We start from the raw sequence: 20526 nt of genomic DNA on the forward strand, positions 1-20526 counted from the left end.
TCTTACCTTTAATGAGGCTCTTCTCTTGTCCTTCACCTTCTCCAGGCCTGCACCACACCTGCGAGGGAAGGATGTCCCAAGGCTGCCTCCCAATGTCACACCTTCTCCAGGCCTGCACCACACCTGCGAGGGAAGGATGTCCCAAGGCTGCCTCCCAATGTCACCTTTTCCTGTCTCCATCGCTCCATCTTGGCATACCTCACTTGCTCATCCAGCTGCTGCCTGCAAGGTGGAGAATGTTTACACCTGGAAACGTTGCAATAAATGAAGAAGGAAGTCTGGTGTATCCTTGCTTCCCTCATATATATATATATATATATATATATATATATATATATATATATATATATATATATATATATATATATATTATATATATATATATATATATATATATATATATATATATATATATATATATATATATATATATATATATATATATATATATATGTATATATATATATATATATATATATATATATATATATATATATATATATATATATATATATATATATATATATATATATATATATATATATTTTATTTATTTGTTACTAGCACTATTGGCAAACTGGTGAAAATAAGACGTTCTTATTGGTGTGATTCCAGTACAAGCATAAACAAAGGTGTGTGTGGCAGGTACCTGCGAAGTGTAGTGGTTGGTGACTACTTGAGTGGCTTGTAGCAGCAGTGATGTCTGCACGGCTCAAATGTTTGCCAGGCACTCAGATAAGTGACCCAGCAAAGTTGTTACAGAGTTCAGCCAAACATGGATCAGCTTGGCTCACATACATGGGATCATATGAAGATCAGCCTAACCTAACCTAACTATATAGATTAGGTTAGGGCTAGGTTAGGTTAGGTTAAGTTAGGTTAAGTTAAGTTAGGCTAGGTTAGGTTAGGTTTAATAAGGTTTTTCTTCAGGTGAAATAAGCTGGGGTGGCTGATCTTCATATGATCCCATACATGTGTGTAATACTGAGCCCTTAGTCTTCAGGGGAAATGAAAGGTATGTATGGTTGGTGTGTGCTTCAACTCACCACAACGTGATGCTTTGAGGAGTCGTCTGTAATTTAGTATAATTGGAGCTTGAGGTGTGCGTCGATGATTTGGTACTGAGGAAGTGAAGACGTGACAAGGCTTAGGTCAGAGCACTGAGAGGACTGCGGTCAGTCATGCAGTAACTCAGTTGTGAGACAGCGTGGCTCACTGGACACTGCCCTGTGTCGACCCAAGGACGGGCTATTGGAGAATGTGGGTTATTCTCTCGTTCAAATCTTGCTGTTGTCCGCGTGTTAAAGGATGCACGGAAATGTATGTTGGGTGTTTGTTTCTATAGTAATCTTCGTGGCACTAAGTATATGGATAAGGTGTTATTCAGAGACATTGATAACTACACTTAAGTGTTAAGTATTCATTGTGTGTTTAACAGGTTCTAGAAATAATGTTCCTTATCGGGGAGAACAAAGTGAATTGTGATTGTTGGGCTAGGTAACAACTGTCCATTATCGGGCGATGCATAGTGAGGGTTGTGTAAGAATAGTTATGTTGGTGTATGGTTGCAGGAGTTAGCAGCCAACGGCGTTAGGTTGCCAGGTGGACGAGTCGGGCCGAGTGGTGTCAACGTGAGGGCAGTGTAGCTGATCGTGTGGAAAGTGGGGTGCCAACTCCACTGGTTCTAATTACAAGTCTGGTTATAGTGCCGGACTGGAGCAACAAATATGCCCATTGGATCGAGAATGTGTAGTGCACTGATGTGGGTAATGTGAACTGGAAATATAAATAAGGATTGAGACAAAATGGTATATTATGTTCCTTGTTACGTGGCACGGCTTCCTATAATCTCCGGCTACTCCTAGTTACGAGTAGATGCCTGCCTTTCAGTGTGGTCAACGCCACGACACACCAGGTTTACTTTAACATTCTCTCTCTCTCTCTCTCTCTCTCTCTCTCTCTCTCTCTCTCTCTCTCTCTCTCTGTAAAAACAATATAAAAATCGATAACAGCAACAACAGCAACAACAACAAGCCCAGCTCCACACCATCTGGCTCACCACCACCACAGCCCCAACAAAACAGCAAAACAACCACAGCCGTTAACACCTGTACTACCACCACCACCACCACCACCACAACACAAAGTACAAAACAAACTCGTGCAGGAAATTAAATCTGAATTGTGATCGGATTTATATAGTTTTTCCTCTACTTTATTTCCTCTTTCGTATTTCCTCTTTCGTAACAAATCGCTACTGTACTTTTTTTTTTTGTTTTTATCTCTTCTTTTTCCTACTACTTCCTCTTCTTCCATTTTCCAACTTACTCCTTCCTTCTGCCCAATTTATTCACGTGGATTCTCCCCTTTTTTCCCCCCCTTTTTCATTCACTATCATTCATTTCCTTCTTCCTTTTCATAATCAATATGTTTTCGCTTCCACTCAATGCCTCTTTCCCTTTTACACATCCATTGTTATTCATTATTTTCCTTTCTCTCATCGATTCTCTCCTTCCCTCTTCTTCTTTCATTCTTTCTTTCTTTCTTCACTGCAATTCCTTCCTTCCTTTTCCTTACATTCATTCATTCTTGTTTTCCTCTCCCCATTCGCGCCTTCCTTCCCTCCTCCACACTCCTTCGCTTTCCTTCCTTTCTCCTGCACCTTTCTCTCTCTTGCACCCTTTCATTCGTTTCTCTTGCCCAGTCTCACACTACATATTCCCTCTTTTTCACCTTATTCCTTATTCCTCTCTTCTTTCCTCTACATTCTTTTACTCCTTTCCTTGCTTTACACTCCTTCCTCCTATTACCCTCTACCACTCTCACTCTTCCCTTCTTTCCCCTCTTCTTCCCCCTCGTTCTTTCCTCTTGTGAGCTCATATCTTGTATTCTGTTCTCTCTGCACCCACTACACCTCTTCCACCTCCTGCTCCACTTCCCTCCTTCAGCTCTGCATTATTTCGCTTCTCACCTTCTTTCTTCCCTTCAGTAATTGCTCCACACAGACGCCATGTGGGTTAAGCGAAGAGGAGGAAGAGGAGGAGGAGGAGGAAGTGGTGGTGGTGGTGGAGTCCTTTGTAAGGCTTCTACACATCTGTTTAGGCTATTGATGTATGTGCGTGGCTGGTGAGACAAGAGGGATCAAATCAGATAATGAGGGATAGACAGTGGGGTTGAAAGAAGAAGTAGTAGAGGTTGGGTGAAGAACAGTGACAGAAGTATGAGAATGAAATATGACAGAAATGCCGTCTTGTCTGCGCCACAGGTGTTTCAGTTCATTTAGTTTTCAAAAATACTAGTACAACAATTGTATTATTCATATATTGGTTCAGGTAAGGCTTTTCGAAATGTGTTTACTGGTTTCCTGAAGAGACGATGTTCATTTTCTTCTGCTGGAGTTGTGTTTATGTACGTGGCGTCCTTGAGTATGTGCGTCAGTTTGTGATGTACTTGTTTTCCTCTCATATAAAATATTGTATTAATTGGTTCCATTTTTGCTTGTGTGTGCAGTTCCTCCGGTGTGTGGGGATGTTTCGTTGTAGGCGAAGCGGAGTGGAAAAGTGTGTGTGTGTGTGTGTGTGTGAGAGAGAGAGAGAGAGAGAGAGAGAGAGAGAGAGAGAGAGAGAGAGAGAGAGAGAGAGAGAGAGAGAGAGAGAGAGAGAGAGAGAGAGTGAGGGGACAGGGGAAGCAGACGGGCAGACAGACAGACAACCATACATACAAACAGGCATGCAGACAGACAGAGACCGGCAACCTCCTCCCCCTACACACACACACACACACACACACACACACACACACACACACACACACACACACACACACACACACACACAGGTATATAAAGAACACAGGCTTCTCCACCGACCTTGATGGAACGTTTTGTGGTGAAAAGTTGAGAATTTCCAAAGGTATCACTGACTGGAGAGGTGTAATGAAGTGGACTCTTGGTGTTCTTTAGTCCAATGGCTTCTCCACCAACCTTGATAGGACGCAGTGTAAGTGTCGTCGATTATTTTCTTAGTCGCTAATGACAAAAAGAGGAATGAGTTCCAGAAATTGTCTTTTTTTTCCCCTGCGAGGTTAATGAAATGTGGCTGTGGAGGTGAAGCATGCATTCTTCAAACACTACTGACATTAAAAGAAGTATTCGAGTTCTTGGAGTTGTTCTCATGTCTACAGTCAGTTTTTACTGTTGTGGTTCCTGCCTTCGACTTTAATAGAATGTTGTGGCGTAAGAGAAATATATATTTTTTCAAACGCCACTGACATCAAGAACAGTTATCGAGTTTTTGAATGAAATATTTTAACATCAGCAGTTATTTATTTATTTATTTATTTATTTATTTATTTATTTTCGTTTTGGCTTCTCATGCTTGGTAGTGTGTCGTGGTGCAGGTGAACACAATGGTCTGTTTTTTGTATGAAATGTGTATTATAAAATAGGGTAAGTAAAGTTTTTTTTTAATGTATTCATGTAAACAACAAATCTACGTATTTTTTTTTTATTTCTATTAAATAATTAAAGTTTTTTTTTAATGTATTCATGTAAACAACAAATCTACGTATTTTTTTTTTTATTTCTATTAAATAATTAAATTTTTTTTTTTTTTATGTATTCATGTAAACAATAAATCTACTTTTTTTTTCTATTAAATAATAATAATAATAATAATAATAATAATAATAATAATAAAAATAATAATAATAATTCTTTCTCTCTCTCTCTCTCTCTCTGGAACACTACCACTGCCAGTAAAAGGAGTAATCGAGTTGTTGAAGTACTTAAATGCCTGAAGTTGTATGATCTTACTGGTTCTTGCCACGACTGATGGCCTTGGAATAAGCGAAGAGAACAAACTTGGAGCAGCACCGCAAACACTAAAAGCAGCAGACGAATAGTTCAAACCTCTCAGCGGCTCTTGTTTTCATATCTGCTCAGTGAGGGTGGCTGGAGTAAACCGATAGCTGGAACATTCGACCACCTGAACAATTCGTAATACTGAAAAAATTAACTGGAATATGACTGAACCAATTCCATCACTCCTAATGCACAAAAGAAACCGAAAAAAATGATGTAGTTATTGAAAGACTTGCCCAACTAAACGATTCCTGCCATAGAAAACATGAAAAATTAAAACACTAACAATTTCTGGGATTTCTGATAAATTCTCATTTTCTTATGGTCTCTCTCTCTCTCTCTCTCTCTCTCTCTCTCTCTCATATATATATATATATATATATATATATATATATATATATATATATATATATATATATATATATATATATATATATATATATATATATATATATATATATATATATATATATATATATATATATATATATATATATATATATATATATATATATATATATATATATATATATATATATATATATATATATATATATATATATATATATATATATATATATATATATATATATATATATATATATATATATATATATATATATATATATATATATATACTTTTTTTTTATGTAGGAAGGATACTGGAAAAGGGCAACAAAAATCTAATAATAAAAATGCCCACTGAAATGCCAGTCCCTTAAAAGGGTCAAAGCAGTGGTCAAAAATTGGTGGATAAGTGTCTTGAAACCTCCCTCTTGAAGGAATTCAAGTCATAGGAAGGTGGAAATACAGAAGCAGGCAGGGAGTTCCAGAGTTTACCAGAGAAAGGGATGAATGATTGAGAATACTGGTTAACTCTTGCGTTAGAGAGGTGGACAGAATAGGGGTGAGAGAAAGAAGAAAGTCTTGTGCAGCGAGGCCGCGGAAGGAGGGGAGGCATGCAGTTAGCAAGATCAAAAGAGCAGTTGGCATGAAAATAGCGGTAGAAGACAGCTAGATATGCAACATTGCGGCGGTGAGAGAGGGGCTGAAGACAGTCAGTTTGAGGAGAGGAGTTGATGAGACGAAAAGCTTTTGACTCCACCCTGTCTAGAAGAGCAGTATGAGTGGAATCCCCCCAGACATGTGAAGCATACTCCATACATGGACGGATAAGGCCCTTGTACAGAGTTAGCAGCTGGGGGGGTGAGAAAACCTGGCGGAAACGTCTCAGAACACCTAACTTCATAGAAGCTGTTTTAGCTAGAGATGAGATGTGAAGTTTCCAGTTCAGATTATAAGTAAAGGACAGACCGAGGATGTTCAGTGTAGAAGAGGGAGACAGTTGAGTGTCATTGAAGAAGAGGGGATAGTTGTCTGGAAGATTGTGTCGAGTTGATAGATGGAGGAATTGAGTTTTTGAGGCATTGAACAATACCAAGTTTGCTCTGCCCCTATCAGAAATTTTAGAAAGATCAGAAGTCAGGCGTTCTGTGGCTTCCCTGCGTGATGTGTTTACCTCCTAAAGGGTTGGACGTCTATGAAAAGACGTGGAAAAGTGCAGGGTGGTATCATCAGCATAGGAGTGGATAGGACAAGAAGTTTGGTTTAGAAGATCATTAATGAATAATAAGAAGAGAGTGGGTGACAGGACAGAACCCTGAGGAACACCACTGTTAATAGATTTAGGAGAAGAACAGTGACCGTCTACCACAGCAGCAATAGAACGGTCAGAAAGGAAATTTGAGATGAAGTTACAGAGAGGATAGAAACCGTAGGAGGGTAGTTTTGAAATCAAAGCTTTGTGCCAGACTCTATCAAAGGCTTTTGATATGTCCAAGGCAACAGCAAAAGTTTCACCAAATTCTCTAAAAGAGGATGACCAAGACTCAGTAAGGAAAGCCAGAAGATCACCAGTAGAGTGGCCTTGACGGAACCCATACTGGCGATCAGATAGAAGGTTGTGAAGTGATAGATGTTTAAGAATCTTCCTGTTGAGGATGGATTCAAAAACTTTAGATAGGCAGGAAATTAAAGCAATAGGACGGTAGTTTGAGGGATTAGAGCGGTCACCCTTTTTAGAAACAGGTTGAATGTAGGCAAACTTCCAGCAAGAAGGAAAGGTAGATGTTGACAGACAGAGCTGAAAGAGTTTGACTAGCAAGGTGCAAGCATGGAGGCACAGTTTCGGAGAACAATAGGAGGGACCCCATCAGGTCCATAAGCCTTCCAAGGGTTTAGGCCAGCGAGGGCATGGAAAACATCATTGCGAAGAATTTTAATACGTGGCATGAAGTAGTCAGAAGGTGGAGGAGAGGGAGGAACAAGCCCAGAATCATCCAAGGTAGAGTTTTTAGCAAAGGTTTGAGCAAAGAGTTCAGCTTTAGAAATAGATGTTATAGCAGTGGTGCCATCTGGTTGAAGTTTGGGTGTGTGTGGCAGTGTTTGGGTGTGTGTGGCAGTGTCTGGGTGTGTTTGGCAGTGTGTGGCTGTGTGTGGCAATGTCTGAGTGTGTGTGGCAGTGTCTGGGTGTGTGTGGCAGTGTCTGGGTGTGTGTGGCAGTGTCTGGGTGTGTGTGGCAGTGTCTGGGTGTGTGTGGCAGTGTCTGGGTGTGTGTGGCAGTGTCTGGGTGTGTGTGGCAGTGTCTGGGTGTGTGTGGCAGTTTCTGGGTGTGTGTGGCAGTGTCTGGGTGTGTGTGGTAGTGTCTGTAATGACTTGATTGAAAGTTTCTGTGGTTTACTCACATCACACTAATTCAAATCAAGTGTTGATGGTGCAGGTGTGAGCAACAGCCAGGTAGAGGAGGGACACAGTTTTTGGGAATTTTCAGATGTGTAAGTGTGTAATGTGTTATGTTTTCAGGTGTGTAAATGTGTTTTTCATGTGTAGATAGCTTGGGTTTGTATTTCTGTCTGTGTATTGTGTCGTTCTGGTGTTGAATTTGTTGTTGTCTTGTGTTTTGTTCATGTTTTTCTTCATTCCTCTGTGTGTTTCTTTCCCCCGTCTCCTGCCTGTCCTTCACAACAAACGTCGTTCTTTTCTTGCACCAATTACCATCCAATCATTGTTTTTAATCATTACATTCTCTCTCTCCCTCTCTCTGTCTGTCTTACCTGTTTTTCGTCATCTAATTTCCTCCTTTCTTCCTCTCTTACACTTGCAATTCTCTCTTCAATCTCTATCTCTCTCTCTTTCATCAGTTCCTCTCTCAGTCTGTCCAGGCCCTGAGCAATTAAAGAGAGGCATTAGAGTAAGACAGAACATTTCCAGTGTGAATTGTGGGTGTCCTCTCCCTCTTTCTCTCTTTGTCTCTTTCTCTCCCTCTCACCTCCCATCTGTTGAGAGAGGAGGGTGGGGAGGAGGGCGGGTGCTCCTCGCTGGGACTTGAAGAGAAAGGCAGGCTAGTGGGGGAGGTGCTGGTGGTGGCTGTGGTCGTTGTCATCATTCTAAATCTAGACCTTATGTTTTCAACCTCCAGCCTGTGTCTCTTTCTCTCCTCCTCCAGTTCCCTTCGGCCTTCCTCCACCTGAAGTAGTAGTAGTAGTAGTTGTAGTAGTAGTAGTAGTAGTAGTAGTTAGTGTTTTGGTACAGGGGACATGACAAGGGTGACTAAGAGGGGGTCTGGTGGGGGTCTTCAAGTGGCACAGGGGACATGACAAGGGTGACTAAGAGGGGGTCTGGTGGGGGTCTTCAAGTGGCACAGGGGACATGACAAGGGTGACTAAGAGGGGGTCTGGTGGGGGTCTTCAAGTGGCACAGGGGACATGACAATTGTGACTAAGAGGGGGTCTGGTGGGGGTCTTCAAGTGGCACAGGGGACATGACAAGGGTGACTAAGAGGGGGTCTGGTGGGGGTCTTCAAGTGGCACAGGGGACATGACAAGGGTGACTAAGAGGGGGTCTGGTGGGGGTCTTCAAGTGGCACAGGGGACATGACAAGGGTGACTAAGAGGGGGTCTGGTGGGGGTCTTCAAGTGGCACAGGGGACATGACAAGGGTGACATTAGCAGAATCATCAACAGTATTAAGGGCAGGACAAGAAGTGATACGTTCAAGGTTGATAAAGTTATTATTTATGAGAGATGGGAATGAAATGGCTTTAAATAAGGTGGTGGGTGAACTAAGTAACAAGGATGTGAGTGTTGAGTCGTCAGGGAGCTCTGAAGGATGACTGGACAGGTGTATGGATGGGAATGACAGGTGGAAGCAGGTGGAAGCAGGTGGAAGCAGGCAGGTGTGTTATGTACAGGGCCTGCCACATGTAGACCTCCTGGCTTTTTGCACTGCCCTCGTGTTGCTGTGGAAGTGCTGGGAGTGGACACTTGGGCTGTCACACAACTGCAAATGGTGATGCACACACAACCAAACAAAACTTGAATAATTCCCGACTCAAAATTTTCCCGACTCAAAATTTTCCCGACTCAAAAGTTTTCCTGACTCAAAAACTTTTCCTTACCACAAGAGCAAGTTTCCTCTGCACTTCCTCTTCCTTCTCCTTCTCCCAGTGTCTCCTCTCATTCTCCAGAAATTCTTGTCTTTCTCTCTTCTTTTCTTCTTTCCTATGCAAATCTTTCTTCCACTCAGCTCTGATCTTGTTCCCTTCTTCTTCCACTGCTTCCTCCTTCTCCTGCCTCAACCTACGAGAGAGAGAGAGAGAGAGAGAGAGAGAGAGAGAGAGAGAGAGAGAGAGAGAGAGAGAGAGAGAGAGAGAGAGAGAGAGAGAGAGAGAGAGAGAGAGAAATAAAAAAAAATGACAAAAGAATTATATTGTACCATTAAATCACACACACACACACACACACACACACACACACACACACACACACACACACACACACACACACACACACACAGACCTTTCCAGCAGCTCTGCCTTCAAAATTTCCAGTGCATTTCTTTCCCTCTCTACAAAACTTGTTTCCAAAATCTTTACAATTCTTTCTTTTTCTTGCTGAAGTTGCTCCCTTACTTTCTCCTCCACTCTTCCCTCTAGGCCGGCCACCAGTGTCTATGGGAAGAGGAGGAGGAGGAGGAGGAGGAGGAGGAGGTGTATAGCAGTGGTGAGCAAAAGAGAAATGAACAACAACAATAGCAATCAAAATGAGAGAGAGAGAGAGAGAGAGCCTTACCTCCTTCACTGTTCCTAACTGCTGTCTTAATTCTTCCATCTCCAGTTCATGTTCTAGAGTAGCTTGCTTCATCTTCTCTCTCCACCTTTCCTCCACCTCCTCCACCTCCTTCTTTCTCTCCTCCTCCATCTTCTGTCTTGCCTCCTCTGCTTCCGTTGCTGCTTGCTGGAAGACAGAGATGCTTCAGACACACACACACACAAACACACACAGTAATAGTATTAAAACCACATAATAATAATAATAATAATAATAATAACATATTTACCTGTAGGCTTTGTTCTTGTCTATGCAATTGGTCCATATATATTTCAATCTCCCTGTGAGCATCTTCCAATTGGCCTTTATAAACATCAGCCAGTCTGTGTGTGTCTGCCAGCTTGTGTTGAGTGTCTGCCAGCTTGTGTTGGGTCTCTGTCAGCTGCTGGTGAAGGCTGTCCGATCTCTTCCTCTCCTCTTCCTCCTCCTCCTTCCTCTTGCTTGTGTTCTCGTCTTGTATCTGTCAAAAGGGCTGCTGGTGAGAGGAGGAGGAGGAGGAGGAGGAGTGTGAAAATGATAGTGGTGGTGAAGAACAAGAAGAGGAAGAATGAAAAGAACAAGAAGAAGAAGAAGAAGAAGAAGAAGAAGAAAAAAAGAAGAAGAAGAAGAAGAAGAAGAAGAAGAAGAAGAAGAAGAAGAAGAAGAAGAAGAAGAAGAAGAAGAAGAAGAAGAAGAAGAAGAAGAAGAAGAAGAAGCAACAAAAATATAACACCAACTTTCTCTCTCTCTCTCTCTCTCTCTCTCTCTCTCTCTCCTCTCTCTCTCTCTCTCTCTCTCTCTCTCTCTCTCTCTGTCTCTCTCACCTGGAAGATCAAGTCCAAGATTGACGACGACACCTGAGACACATACGACAGGTAGGAACTGCCCTCCACCTTCACCTGAAAGAGAGAGGGAGAGGGAAAGTGGATAGTGGTGGTGGTGAGTGGATAAGTATATTCTGCATGGCCTCCCACAGTCCATCTCAGCCTCTCCCAGTCCATTCCAGCCTCTCCCAGTTGATCTCAGTCTCTTCCAGTTCATTCCAGCCTCTCCCAGTCCATTCCAGCCTCTCCCAGTCCATTCCAGCCTCTCCCAGTCCATTCCAGCAAAGGTCAAGATCAAGCCTCACCTTCTCTCTCAGTGCATTCACTTGTCCCTTCAAATCACCAAGTTGTCCCAGTCTGTCTCTCAGCCTCTCTACTTCCACTCTTGCTTCACTCAATTCAACCTGCAAGGAAGAGAAAGTTTTAGTTATCCCTTCATATCTCCCTCCATCTTTCTCCTCCACATTTCTCCTTCCACATGGAGATTTTGCAATGTTTTCTCCATCTCTCCTCCAAACCTGATTATCCTGTGACACTTTGTTCATGGTTAAAATAGTGTTTTTTGTTATAGTCTCACAAAATAGTCAGACATTCTCTCCTCCACCACCCTCTATTCTTTCCTCCATTTCTTCCTCTGCAAGTTCCCTCCAGGCCTCTCCTCCCTCACAGACCTTCCTCCATCTTTCTTCCATCTCTCCTCCAATCCTGATTATCCTGTGACACTTTGTTCATGGTTAAAATAGTGTTTTTTGTTATAGTCTCACAAAAAAGTCAGACATTCTCTCCTCCAACACCATCTATTCTTTCCTCCATTTCTTCCTCTGCAAGTTCCCTCCAGGCCTCTCCTCCCTCACAGGCCTTCCTCCATCTTTCCTCGATCTCTCCTTCAATCCTGACTATCCTGTGACATTTTGTTCATGGTTAAAATAGTGTTTTTTGTTAGTCTCACAAAAAAGTCAGACATTCTCTCCTCCACCACCCTCTATTCTTTCCTCCATTTCTTCCTCTGCAAGTTCCCTCCAGGCCTCTCCTCCCTCACAGACCTTCCTCCATCTTTCCTCCATCTCTCCTTCAATCCTGACTATCCTGTGAGAGAGAGAGGGAGGTGAGGGGGGGCAGTGTGTATGTATGTATGTATGTATGTGTGTGTGTGTGTGTGTGTGTGTGTGTGTGTGTGTGTGTGTGTGTGTGTGTGTGTGTGTGTGTGTGTGTGTGTGTGTGTGTGTGTGTGTGTGTGTGTGTGTGTGAGAGAGAGAGAGAGAGAGAGAGAGAGAGAGAGGAGAGAGAGAGAGAGAGAGAGAGAGAGGCATTGGGTGTGTGTGTGTGTGTGTGTGTGTGTGTGTGTGTGTGTGTGTGTGTGTGTGTGTGTGTGTGTGTGTGTGTGTGTGTGTGTGTGTGTCCTTAAATATACCAATACTATTACTATTACTATTATTATTTTTATTATTATTATCATTACTACTACTATTACTTTTAATATAACAACAACAACAACAACCACCACCACCACCACCACCACCACCACTACTACTACTAATAATAATTCAAATTGAAGAAGAAGAAGAAGAAGAAGAAGAAAAACAAGAACAAGATACCTATAACTCTCTCTCTCTCTCTCTCTCTCTCTCTCTCTCTCTCTCTCTCTCTCTCTCTCTCTCTCTCTCTCTCTCTCTCTCTCACCTGTGCTTGATGTGCTTTGGGTAGTCAGGAAGAGCTGTAAAATGCTGTTTGGTCTTCACAGAGCCCCTCTTCTCCTCCTCCTCCTCCTCCTCCTCTTCTTCTTCCTCCTCCTCCTCTCCCTCCTCTTCTTTTATCTGGCAGCCATGGTGGTGGTGGTGGTAGTGGTGGTGGAGATAAATATATATATATATATATATATATATATATATATATATATATATATATATATATATATATATATATATATATATATATATATATATATATATATATATATATATATATATTAATTCATATAATTTACACACACACACACACACACACAGCTTCTCTCTCTCTCTCTCTCTCTCTCTCTCTCTCTCTCTCTCTCTCTCTCTCTCTCTCTCTCTCTCCAACACACACACACACACACACACACACACACACACACACACAGACACACCCACCTCATAATCTTGTGTGCTTGTCTTTTCTTGTAATCTGAAAAAAATAATGATTAATAATAATAATAATAATAATAATAATAATAATAATAATAATAATAATAATAATAATAATATCAACAACAACAGCAACAATATGTCTTACCTCCTAGAGCCTTCCTTTTCCTCCTCCTCCTCTTTCTCCTCCTCCTCCTCCTCCTGCTCCTTGTCTTCCTGCTCCTCGTTCTTCTTCATCCTCCTCCTCCTCCTCCTCCTCCTCTCCTCCTGTGTATTGAGGGCGGCTGTGAAATGGCGAAGCAGAGGAGGAACCGCCAGAACCTCACCAATGACCAGACAGTGAGAAAGTTCCGGCAGCATTCTTCTCAGTTCATCTATGTTTTCTTTGGTAACCTGTAAGTAGTAGTAGTAGTAGTAGTAGTAGTAGTAGTAGTAGTAGTAGTAGTAGTAGTAGTAGAGAGAGAGATAGAAAAACAAGGATTACAGGTACAGACATATGAAGGTGCATTATTAAGCCAACACAAACACACACACATTAAGTAAACAAGGATTTCTTTACAGTCTGGCAAATAACAAGGGTCAATTTGAAGACAGGGCCAGCAGCATCTTGGGGAAAGCTGGTACTAGTGCTGGACTGACTTTAGGTAACTAGAATGCATAAAGCTGGCAGGGTTTTTTTATACAGAGGTAGTTGGCAGGGAGAGAGGTGTGTCCTGCAGGTTAAAGAGAGAATTATGACCCTGCTTGTACCTTGTATCAGGAACTTGTACAACCACAACTGGCAGGCAAGCAGGCTATAAAGGACTCAGTAATGGACTAGTCATGTACTTATGCTGTGGATTCATACTTTACACCAGCAAACCGGCTTCAGTCAGTGGTGGTGACAAAACAAGGGCTCGTCTCTGTGGCCAGTGTTTTCTTAGTCCCTCTCCTCCATTTCTCCCTCCATGAGTTACCTCCAGGCTTCTCCTCCCTCACAGACCTCCCTCCATGTCCCCTCCATCTCTCCTCCAATCCTGACTACCCTGCGACACTTGCTTCATGGTTAAAATAGTGTTTTTGTCAGACAATCTCACACGTACCTTAGGGAGAGCCATGTCAAACTGGGATGGTAGAGAGGTTGCAAAATTAGGAGGCAGATCTTCCATACCAGGAAAGAGAGAGGCTAGGAAGTAGGTGGAGAAGTCTTGGGAAAAGCCTCTTCTTGCCTCCACCTCGCGCCTCCACACCTCTCCACTCTGGCTGCTCAGCTCAGACGCCCACTGCAAAACAACAGACAGGTGATGCAAGATGTAAGGAGTGTGCATGAACTCAAGGACAGCCAGCCTTACTCTCCACCAGTGTGCCTTCTTTCCTCCATATCTCCCTCCACAAGTTACCTCCATGTTTCTCCTTCCTCACAGACCTTCCTCCATGTTTCCTCCACCTCTCCTCTAATCCTGACTATTCTGTGACACTTGCTTCATTGATAAAATAGTGCTTTTGTTATATAGTCTGCCACCACAGCCAATACTTCTTCTCTCCACCACCCTCTCTCCTTTCCTCCAATATCTCCCTCCACAAGTTACCTCCATGCTTCTCCTTGTTTGCACACCTTCCCCAGTCATCCCTCCACCTCCCCTCCAATCCTCACTCTTCTCTGATCCTTAGTTCACCTGCAGGAAGGCCGTGGAGAAGGCGTGCCGGCGAGCCACCTCCGTGACGGCTGCGGCATAGACCCTCGGGGCGCGGTGAATCTGCTCCACCACTTGCAGGAGTCCAGCCAGGCGCCGAACACTCTCTTGATGCATGGAGACGCGCGTGTCCGCCTCGTACAGGCGCCTCTCTATATACATTATCCACCTATGGGGTCAGGATCGGTTAAGAGAGACAGGCAGGGAGGCAGGGGGGCAGGGAGGGAGGGGGGGGAGAGAGACACAGAGGGGGTGGGAGTTGAAAAGGGAAAATTTTGTAATGGAGAGAGAGAAGAAAGAGGAACAAGTGACAACACAACTCAAAGTGAATAATGAAAAGAGAAGGACAATGATGATAACAAGAAAATAAGGAAGGAAGGAGAGAAACTGAGAAAGAAAACAAACAAACAAACAAATATCATTACCAAAAAAGGAACAGCTGATTCTTCTTCTCCTCCTCCTCCTCCTCCTCCTCCTCCTCCTCCTCCTCCTCCTCCTCCTCCTCCTCCTCCTGCTGTGAATACTTACTTCAATCTAACGTACAAATTCTCCGACAGCTCTTCCTTTGCCTTGATGCATCTCCTTTTGATGTCTTGCAGCTGAGAGAGAGAGAGAGAGAGAGAGAGAGAGAGAGAGAGAGAGAGAGAGAGAGAGAGAGAGAGAGAGAGAGAGAGAGAGAGAGAGAGAGAGAGAGAGAGAGAGAGAGAGAGAGAGTTAGTAACACCTCCAGTAAGAATTTCATAGTATTTTTTGATTATTTTTATTATGTTCCTATATTACTACTACTATTACTACTACTACTACTATTACACACACACAAACACACACACACACACACACACACACACACACACACACACACACACACCTTTTGATGGTTTTTCAACATGTGCATCAAATTCTTGCGGTGTGAAGTGCAGAGGTCAGGGAATATAGATGGGTCATTCACCTTCCCTGCCCTGTCCTGGTTCTTCAACAGAGCCTGCCAGAGAGAGCACAGGTCAAAAAAGCACTATTTTCACTATGAACCAAGAGACACAGGATAGTCAGAATTGGAGGGAAGGTGGATGGAACATGGAAGAAGGTCTGTGAGGAAGGAGAAGTGTGGAGGTAACTCATGGAGAGAGATATGGAGGAAAGAATAGAGGGTGATGGAGGGGAAAATGGCTGGCGGTGATGTCAGACTATCTAACAAAAGCACTATTTTAACTATGAAGCAAGACTCGGAGGATAGTCAGGATTGGAGAGAAGGTGGAAAAAACATGGAAAAATGTCTGTGAGGAAGGAGAAGCCTGGAGCTAACTCATGGAGGGAGATATGGAGGAAAGAATAGAGGGTGGTGGAGGGGAAAATGGCTGGCGGTGATGTCAGACTATGTAACAAAAGCACTATTTTAACTATGAAGCAAGACTTGCAGGATAATCAGGATTGGAGAGAAGGTGGAAAAAACATGGAGGAAGGTCTGTGAGGAAGGAGAAGTGTGGAGGTAACTCATGGAGAGAGATATGGAGGAAAGAATAGAGGGTGGTGGAGGGGAAAATGGCTGGCAGTGATGTCAGACTATCTAACAAAAGCACTATTTTAACTATGAAGCAAGACTCGCAGGATAGTCAGGATTGGAGAGAAAGTGGAGGGAACATGGAGGAAGGTCTGTGAGGAAGGAGAAGTGTGGAGATAACTTGTGGAGGGAGATATGAAGGAGTACCTGTGAGAAATTGCTCTGCTCCTGCACCACGTAGGCAGCATCATGCATGAGCTGCTCCAGGCCACACAGGCGCTCACCAAGCCCCTTCACCTCCTTCATCTGTGGCCGGTCTGCCTCTCGAAGCACAGCGCTGACCTCTTGCCCCACTTGTTCCAGCAGCCCCTCACTGATCTGTGTGGCAGCAGCAGTACTGGTGCTGAGTGTGTGTGTGTGTGTGTGTGTGTGTGTGTGTGTGTGTGTGTGTGTGTGTGTGTGTGTGTGTGTGTGTGTGTGTGTGTGTGTCTAGTTGAAGTGACGCGGGTTTTTGAGGGTGTTTTTACAGTTGCAGTGACAGATTAACAACATTTCTGCATTACTGACAGGAGAAACACTCTTTTAAAAGGCTCCAGTTGAAGTGACACGAGTTTTCAAGTTTGTTTTTACAATTGCAGTGACAGATTAACAACATTTCTGCATTACTGACAGGAGAAACACTCTTTTAAAAGGCTGTAGTTGAAGTGATGTGGGTTTTCAAAGGTGTTTTTACAGTTGCAGTGACAGATTAACAACATTTTTGTATTACTGACAGGAGAAACACTCTTTTAAAAGGCTGTAATTGAAGTGACGTGGGTTTTCAAGGATGTTTTTACAGTTGCAGTGACAGATTAACATTTCAGCATTACTGACAGGAGAAACACTCTTTTAAAAGGCTCCAGTTGAAGTGACGCAGGTTTTCAAGAGTGTTTTTACAGTTGCAGTGACAGATTAACATTTCTGCATGACTGACAGGAGAAACACTCTTTTAAAAGGCTGTAGTTGAAGTGATGTGGGTTTTCAAGGGTGTTTTTACAGTTGCAGTGACAGATTAACAACATTTCTTCATTACTGACAAGATACAATCTTTTAAAAGGCTGTAGTTGAAGTGATGTGGGTTTTCAAGGGTGTTTTTACAGTTGCAGTGACAGATTAACATTTCTGCATTACTGATGGGAGAAACACTATTTTAAAAGGCTGTAGTTGAAGTGATGTGGGTTTTCAAGGGTGTTTTTACAGTTGCAGTGACAGATTAATATTTCTGCATTACTGATGGGAGAAACACTCTTTTAAAAGGCTGTAGTTGAAGTGATGTGGGTTTTCAAGGGTGTTTTTACAGTTGCAGTGACAGATTAAAAACATTTCTTCATTACTGACAAGATACACTCTTTTAAAAGGCTGTAGTTGAAGTGATGTGGGTTTTCAAAGGTGTTTTTACGGTTCCAGAGACAGATTAACAACATTTGTGCATTAGTGACAGAAGAAACACTCTTGAGAACCAGGCTGAGTGTCCCTGTGGCCTTGGAAACATGCAATATTCTAACACAGGGGGAGGGGGAGCCACACTAATGTGACAACACTCAACTTGTTAAACAATGCAAGATTACAAACTTAACTCAATCCTGCGGAAACAGAATTACACAGCAAGAATTAGGTGTGAATACCTGACATACACACACACACACACCTGAGCCAGTCCCCTGCAGCAGAGTTGGGCAATCTGTCTGACGTCACTTTGGCTGTCCTTGGCGCTGATCCAGTCCAGCAGTGACACTTGCCTCACTGACAGACAGACAGACACACAGAGAGAGAGAGTGAGAGAGATATATCAACAATTATTCTTATTTACAACAACAACAACAACAACAACAACAACAACAACAACAATAACAACAACTTACTTTCTCCTTTTCCTCCTTCTCCTTCTCCTCCTTCTCCTCCTCTTTTCTCCTCCTCCTGTTCTTCCTCCTCTTCCTCCTCCTCCTTCTCCTCCTCTTCCTTCTCTTCCTCCTCCTCTTTCTTCTGTGCTGTGCTTGTCCTCCTCTTCTTCCCAGCTTCTTCCTCTTCCTCTTCCTCTTGTGTCTTCCCCAAGAGTTCAGGGAAGACTGGAATCCTTGCCAGTAGCTTAAGGTCCTCTTCAAAACTGTAAGTAGTAGTAGTAGTAGTAGTAGTAGTAGTGTTGACAGACGGACACACATACACATACACTCCAACCAATCTTTCATCTCTTTCCTCCTCTCTCCTCTCTCCTCCTCCTCCTCTCTCCTCCTCCTCCTTCTCTCCCTACCGGTAAGTTGGCAGGGAGAGTGGGGCATCACACAAAACTGTAGGAGAGACTTGTAAATGATAAAAAATATAAGCAAGATATTCTCTCCACCTCCCTCTCTTCTCTCCTCCATATCTCCCTCCAAAAGTTACCTCCAGGCTTCTCCTCCCTCACAGACCTTCCTCCATGTTCCCTCCACCTTTCCTCCAACCCTGACACACACACACACACACACACACACAAACTCACGACTGAAGCAGGGCGACCTTCTCCTCCCGGCCACTGAGATACTCCACAAAATTTTGCTGGAATGCGTCATGTTTTGTTCTGAAGGCTGCCACAATGTCCTCCAGGTTGGCCACCACTGCTGCCCAGCCTGCAGTAGTAGTAGTAGTAGTAGTAGTAGTAGTAGTAGTGGACAGAGGAAAGAAAGAGGAAGAGGAGAGAGACAAATTCATAACAATTATTTCTTCTTCTTCTTTGTCCCCTCTTCTCTTCTTTATCTTTTTCTCTTTCTTCCTCTTTACTTTCCCTCTCCTTCTGCTTTCCCTTATGACCTTCAGAACCCCTTGTGACTTTCAGAACCCATGACCTTCATTTTGACACACTCACAACATTCAAATTTGAAAAACTTAACTTAACCTAACTTAACATAACCTAACCTAATCTGACCTAACCCGACCTGACCTTGTTGCTGCAGATGCTGGTCATGAACAAGTTGGCGACACGTTCTGGTGACCTCACTAGCGTGCTCGTAAAACTGCTGTGCTATGTCTGCGCCACCACAGTGTTGTAAGTGGCTGGCATGTTGAGACACCCCTCCACCTGTGCCTGCAACAGTATTAGTAGTAGTAGTAGTAGTAATTCAATAAAATAAAGCTGAATAAACAAACAAACAAACAAACAAACACACACACACACAATAAAATAACAGAATATCAAGGAGTAAAAGTTGTATTTGGCAGTGGTCAGAGGTGAGGTCAGCCAGGAAGGTGAGAGGTCAGTGGGGAGGGCTGCAGCCTGGGGTGGTACAGCCAGCACTGGGAGAGTGACCACAAGGATGAGGGAGGGGAGGTCAAGAGGGGCATGGGGGGTCACGGCGAGGGGGACGCAGCCAGCGCACTGAGGACCGGTGGGCAGGACGACAGGTAGCAGACTGGGGCTTCAAAAAATTGAGGAAAGAGACAGGAAGGAAGTGTGTGTGGAAGAGAGTGGTGGGTGAATGGAGCAGCATCACCAAGGAGGCTGTCAGTGGTGGTGAGTGGGGAGTCACCAGGGAGCTGTGGAGGAAGGCTGCCAACCACACAGATGAGGCTAGCAGGCAGACACAGGCAGGTGTGTCTTGTGCTGGGCCTGCCACATGTAGGTCTGTTGGCTTGCTGCATCTGCCTGCCTCACCACTGCAAGTCAACCACCATTCTCAACCCTTCACCACCACCACCACCACCACCTACCCTGAGGTCGCCGTCCCCGCCAGGCTGCACAGAGGGGGTTGGTGGAGCCGCTCCCTCAATGGCCACCTTGGAGAACAGAAAGATGGGGGACGTGTCTGTGCCGGCCGAGTAATGACATACCCGCTTGCAGGAGTCCAGTGTTTCACCCCCAGAGGCCAGCAGCACCTGTTGACAGTAGTAGTAGTAGTAGTAGTAGTAGTAGTAGTAGTAGTAGTAGTAGTAACACACACACACACACACACTAACCACTGTCACCTCGCAAACAAGCAATAGGCACATAGCAATTCTACAAATTCAACAAACAACATCAAATATTAACACAACTCACAAAACATTAACAACAAACAACAAAAAATAAAACAAAAATCATTACAAAACACAAACTAACATGAAAAGTACAACAAGATTGCCAGAGTGACTCGCGTGTGTCAATGAGCCTGGCAGAGTTGACAAGCTGAAGAGGTGAGGCATCCCAGACACTGCCACACACACACACACACACACACACTGCGCAGCCTGAATTGGCCCACACAGGTAAACTCAGTCAGTCAGTCAGTCAGTCAGTCAGTCAGTCAGTCAGTCAGTCAGTCCATCAGTCAGTCAGCCACACAGTTAGTTAGTTAGTCAGTCAGTCAGTCAGTCCATCAGTCAGTAAGTCAGTCAGTCAGTCAGTCAGTCAGTCA

At 43.4% G+C, this 20526-nt stretch overlaps 2 protein-coding genes across 6 annotated transcripts in view; one reads left to right on the forward strand and one right to left on the reverse strand.

The window, feature by feature from the left end:
• LOC135097283 (uncharacterized) overlaps positions 1 to 277 on the forward strand; it is a 46919-nt gene extending 46642 nt beyond the window's left edge. Inside the window, exon 6 of the mRNA XM_063999091.1 lies at positions 46 to 277. Within this exon, the coding sequence (XP_063855161.1) occupies positions 46 to 264 (219 nt within the window). The 3' untranslated portion in view covers positions 265 to 277. The remainder of the gene's footprint in view (positions 1 to 45) is intronic.
• LOC135097285 (RB1-inducible coiled-coil protein 1-like) overlaps positions 1 to 20526 on the reverse strand; it is a 55117-nt gene that overhangs the window by 25139 nt on the left and 9452 nt on the right. For 2 of the 5 annotated variants that reach the window (XR_010265564.1, XR_010265563.1), the window contains 19 exons: positions 19844 to 20008; positions 19077 to 19220; positions 18639 to 18765; positions 18025 to 18266; positions 17811 to 17905; positions 16331 to 16501; positions 15494 to 15607; positions 15154 to 15224; positions 14608 to 14794; positions 14035 to 14214; positions 13101 to 13345; positions 12959 to 12992; positions 12513 to 12646; positions 11138 to 11236; positions 10833 to 10907; positions 10259 to 10489; positions 9991 to 10155; positions 9718 to 9869; positions 9413 to 9498 (listed from right to left, as the gene is read on the reverse strand). Coding sequence is in view for 2 of the 5 variants with exons in the window: in XM_063999092.1 (XP_063855162.1) it covers positions 4929 to 4985; positions 7975 to 8085; positions 8190 to 8387; positions 9318 to 9498; positions 9718 to 9869; positions 9991 to 10155; positions 10259 to 10489; positions 10833 to 10907; positions 11138 to 11377 (1410 nt within the window). In the remaining 3 variants the exon portion in view is untranslated. Of the gene's footprint in view, positions 1 to 4850; positions 4986 to 7974; positions 8388 to 9317; positions 9499 to 9717; positions 9870 to 9990; positions 10156 to 10258; positions 10490 to 10832; positions 10908 to 11137; positions 11601 to 12512; positions 12647 to 12958; positions 12993 to 13100; positions 13346 to 13911; positions 14215 to 14607; positions 14795 to 15153; positions 15225 to 15493; positions 15608 to 16330; positions 16502 to 17810; positions 17906 to 18024; positions 18267 to 18638; positions 18766 to 19076; positions 19221 to 19843; positions 20009 to 20526 lie in introns of those variants that run through there. The other 3 variants (XM_063999093.1, XM_063999092.1, XR_010265562.1) reach the window with 3 other exon arrangements.

Source organism: Scylla paramamosain, unplaced genomic scaffold (genome assembly GCF_035594125.1).
Source record: "Scylla paramamosain isolate STU-SP2022 unplaced genomic scaffold, ASM3559412v1 Contig16, whole genome shotgun sequence".
NCBI lineage: Eukaryota > Metazoa > Arthropoda > Malacostraca > Decapoda > Portunidae > Scylla > Scylla paramamosain.